Source organism: Euprymna scolopes, chromosome 34 (genome assembly GCF_053919585.1).
Source record: "Euprymna scolopes isolate OS-2025 chromosome 34, ASM5391958v1, whole genome shotgun sequence".
Lineage (NCBI taxonomy): Eukaryota > Metazoa > Mollusca > Cephalopoda > Sepiida > Sepiolidae > Euprymna > Euprymna scolopes.
The window spans coordinates 24,272,374-24,276,767 of record NC_136515.1 but is presented as its reverse complement, the minus strand read 5'-3'; the positions used below and the strand labels follow the sequence as shown (position 1 = coordinate 24,276,767).

The window sequence follows — 4,394 nt, the reverse complement described above, 5'->3', positions numbered from 1 at the left end:
TGATATATTATTCCTCTTGATTTCCATAACGTTTATAATATTAATTAAAATAAAATAGCAAATAATGGACCAAAAAATAAATAATAACCTTTGACATTATAAAAAAGAGGGAAAATCCGACGATAGTTAGAGAAAAATTGGGCACTTCTGTATAACAGTGCCATAAGGCGAATGTGTGTTTCAAGAACGGCCGATAGTGGGCGTGTGTCAGTTAAACAGGGGTCGATAAATCGTATCACTTATTAAAAAAAAAAAAAAAAAAGATTAAAAATTTCTATAAATTTTTATAAATAAATAAAAACTTCGATGTTAAAATTATATTTTGCTGTATTGACAAACCAAAAATTTATTGTGACCCCCCCCCAAAAAAAACAAAAGAACAAAACAAACTATCTTTGTGTAAGAAAAAAATTTCTTAAACCTCCATAAATGTTTCATGTTTTTTAAATTATATTTTGCTACATTTTGCTAAAATTATATTTTGATATATTTTATACAATCTTATTGTGAAAAAACAAAAAAAAAAAAACAAAAAAAAAAAAAAACTAATAATTATATGTTGATACGTACAGGGAAAAAACTCAAATAATTCTAAAAACAATCTATAAATGTTTCATGCTTTTAACATTTATTTTTACTTATAAATCACTCATTTAAAAGAAATAAAATATTAAAACAGTAAAAAAAAATTTTATACAATAAATGTTTCGCTTTTCTTATATTTTGGTGTTATTTATTTCGTTATTATATATTTTTGCGTTCTCGGAAACACTTGTTTATATTTGAGGTTAACAGAACGGCCGGCAGAGGGCATTTCTTAGTCAAAGAACAGGGATCGATAACTTTACTCAGTCGCCTCATGACATTGTCATGCAGAAGTGCCTAAAAGGCATTGTAATTAGAATTAGTCGCAGCTACCTTTTCTTTCCTTTATATCTTTATTAAAAAATAATCGAAAAAAAAGTAGTTGCGTCGCAGTTTTGTTTAATAAAAATTCATTTTCTTTTGTAATGCTTTGGCAAAGATTAAAAAAAAACCCAAACAAAACAAAAAACAAAAACAAACAAAAAAATCAAATAAAATGAAAAAATAATTGCATCTTTCTTTTCTTACAAATTCATCGAAGTTGCGTTGGTTCTAGCGTCCTAATTTATCATATTTATTTATTTATTATCTTTTAGTAAAAAGGAATTGTCCCCCCCCTCATATAAATATCGAGTTCTAGAAGACCGCCATTTGCCGCTTCGTGTTTGCCGATAAGATACGAAATTAGAAACGAACGATTACCTAGACTAAACCAGTCTTATATCTGTAATTTAACGACATGTGCATGTCAGAACTGATATTGTCAAGATATTGTTAAACCCGACAGGCCGACACGACAGCTTATTCCATATTAGACTTGTTTTACTCGAAAACATTTTAAACAGTTGCTTCACCCTGGATCCGCCATTACATTACAAATTGTTAATATGCGATAATGTGAGAGGTTTACAAAAAAATTTTTGATCACATTTTTTTTTCGAGGATTCTTTACTATGTTCTACATAAATCAATTGTACAACTTAAATATAATAATAAAAATGAAAAGTTAAAAATATTTGCTGATCATAGTTACCTCCCTTGGTTAGTTTATGAGTCATGTCCCTTGATTAAGATTTACACGAAAAATAAAAATGGTGATTTCATTTAGTGTCTAATTTTTAGATGATGGCGCAACAAATAACAGCGAATTTATTTATACCGTTGCGTCTTCTCTCTCTCTCTCTCTTTTTTTGGTTTTGGTTGTTTTTTTTAGTTTTTTTTTTTCACATAAAAAAATCAAACAATGTCCCGGCGTCGCAGTTCCAACTTCTCATCATAAAATGTCTTCTGTGTACCACACCAGACCACAGTATCATGAAGTTCGCATTTTATTCGCATTTCTTCCGTGTTTTCCTTTTTTGATTATTTTAATTTAATTTGATTAAAAAATCAATTTAAACCGTTCTCCCTCCCAAAATAAACATTTTTATTTTCGTCATTTTCAATTATCTAGCTTTAAACAACTATATTTCCGTTTCCAGCCATCTCTATAGAGATTCAATGTTTATTTTTTTCTGAAGAATACAAACATTTTAGAACAGAAATCGGAAATTAAAACGAATAAAAATCTAAAAAAAAAAAACAACAACAAATAATAAGAAAAATAAAATAAAAAGGAGAACTAAAAATAGGCCAACGAATAATGGGTGTGTGTGTGTGTATATATATATATATATATATATATATATATATATATATATATATATATATATATATATGTGTGTGTGTGTGCGTATATATATATGTGTGTGTGTATATATATATAATGTATGTGTGTGTTTGTGTGTGTGTGTGTATATATATGTGTGTGTGTGTATATAATGTATGTGTGCATATATATATATATATATATATATATATATATATATATATATATATATATATATATATATATATATATATATCTATCTCAGGAGCAGCCCTAGCTTATCAATCTATTTCAGCCAAGCTGAAAGTAAATTAAAAGACGTAAAAGATATAAGATGCAGCATGAAATAAATTTAGTGTGACCTGATAGAAATTCCAAAACAATAATATTTTATGTCATGGTGTTGAGAAAAATATATGTTCCATAAACAATGTTTAAATCAACCGATTTTGGATTATTTTATTTTATGTGTCAGCCTGAGTTAATCCGTCGAGAGAAATCGTTCTGAGGTATTTCTAGCTCATATATATATATATATATATATATATATATATATATATATATATATATATATATATATATATATATATATATATATATATATATGTTCAAGTCTATTGAATCAATATTTTTTAAAAGTGCTCAATGCATATGTAGAGCTAATATAAGTGAAATTATATTAACATCAGAAAAGCCTTACGTTTCAACATTAACCATCTTGTCAGGGGACGAGGTGGTTAATAGATTGATCTGCATGCGGCCTTTTTTGATGCTTAAGAAATTAAATACAAGAGAAAGAAAAGCAAACAAGTTTCATTCCGATATACAAACGTTTTTGGAAAAGTGATCATTACTTTTGCAAATAATCTATAATTTTCCGAAGACGTCCGTACATTCGAAACAAAACGTGCCAATCTCCGTTTTTTTTTCAAGTTCAAATGTATTGACCTAAAAAAAAACAATATTCTTTCAAAAGTGTTCAATACATATGTAGAGCTTTTATAAGTAAAATTGTATATACTATAACATCGTTGAAATGTAGATTGATCCGCGTAGGGCTTTCTGATGTATATATATATATATATATATATATATATATATATATATATTAACGTACATATTTATTGTGCAGCGTTGGTCAAGCTTTCTTGACTGTTCGACTTTCGCTTCCATGCGTGTTTCCAAATGTTGGAGAGACAGACAGTCGAATGAAAACGGAAGAATATGATGAGTGGAATTGCGACGTGTGTGAATATGTTCCATGCCAACACGCCATAGAAGCGCATTTGCGCGGGGTTAAACTCTGACCTGTGGATCTCGAAAGTGTTGACACCCCACATGGCAATGTTGCACACCATAAGGAAGGTGATGAACTCGCGGCCTGTCTTCCGCTTCTGAAGCTGCGGAGTGTGTGCGCTCCTGCGCATACCGTTCAAGATGAACATGGTCTGCAGCGAGGATTCGAACATAGCCAGCACGCTGGACAGCATGATGATCAGTCCGCTTCGGTCAATCCCTTCTACGCCGATAGCGATTATACTCAGGAAGCCGAATATGTATTCACCAGGTAACGAAATGATAAGTAGAATCTCCTCGAGGGAGAGGTTCTCCTTGGCGGTGAAGCGCAGCTCGCGCATGCGTATAAAAGCAAGTATCAGAGCAATGGCGGCAATAACGTTGAGCACGACCTGTGAGAGATGTTCCAGTTGGATAGCGGCGTCCATGTAGGACGGATTATTAATGAGCATGAAAAAGACTATCATTGAGATCACGGCCGACACCAATAGGAAGATACCCATGAAAAGTCCGCGGCTTGATGATGAACAATCGACACTTAGTTTTTGGGAACGGACTTTTGCTTCTCGTTGACTTTCTTCGTCACTTGACTGATAAAGCAAACGTTTACCAATATTCGACCACATCGTGTAGAGAATACCTGCAAAGATATATAGAGAAAGAGACTAATTATGCGTAAATTGCATGAAACAATGATATAAACAGTCTACACAGTTTGTTTGAAAACTCAAATAAAATTTGTGTATAGGCGATTTACTTCTCTGTATATATATATATATATATATATATATATATATATATATATATATATATATATATATATATATATATATATATATATATATATATATGTATATATATATAT

At 30.2% G+C, this 4,394-nt stretch overlaps 1 protein-coding gene across 3 annotated transcripts in view; it reads right to left on the bottom strand.

Annotated features, from left to right (window-relative positions):
• Positions 1 to 967: 967 nt before the first annotated feature.
• Positions 968 to 4,394, bottom strand: part of LOC145259134 (proton channel OtopLc-like) — a 391,597-nt gene continuing 388,170 nt past the window's right edge. For all 3 annotated transcript variants that reach the window (XM_080116814.1, XM_080116816.1, XM_080116815.1), the window contains exon 9: positions 968 to 4,169. In XM_080116814.1, coding sequence (XP_079972940.1) covers positions 3,355 to 4,169 — 815 coding nt within the window. In that variant the 3' untranslated portion in view covers positions 968 to 3,354. The remainder of the gene's footprint in view (positions 4,170 to 4,394) is intronic.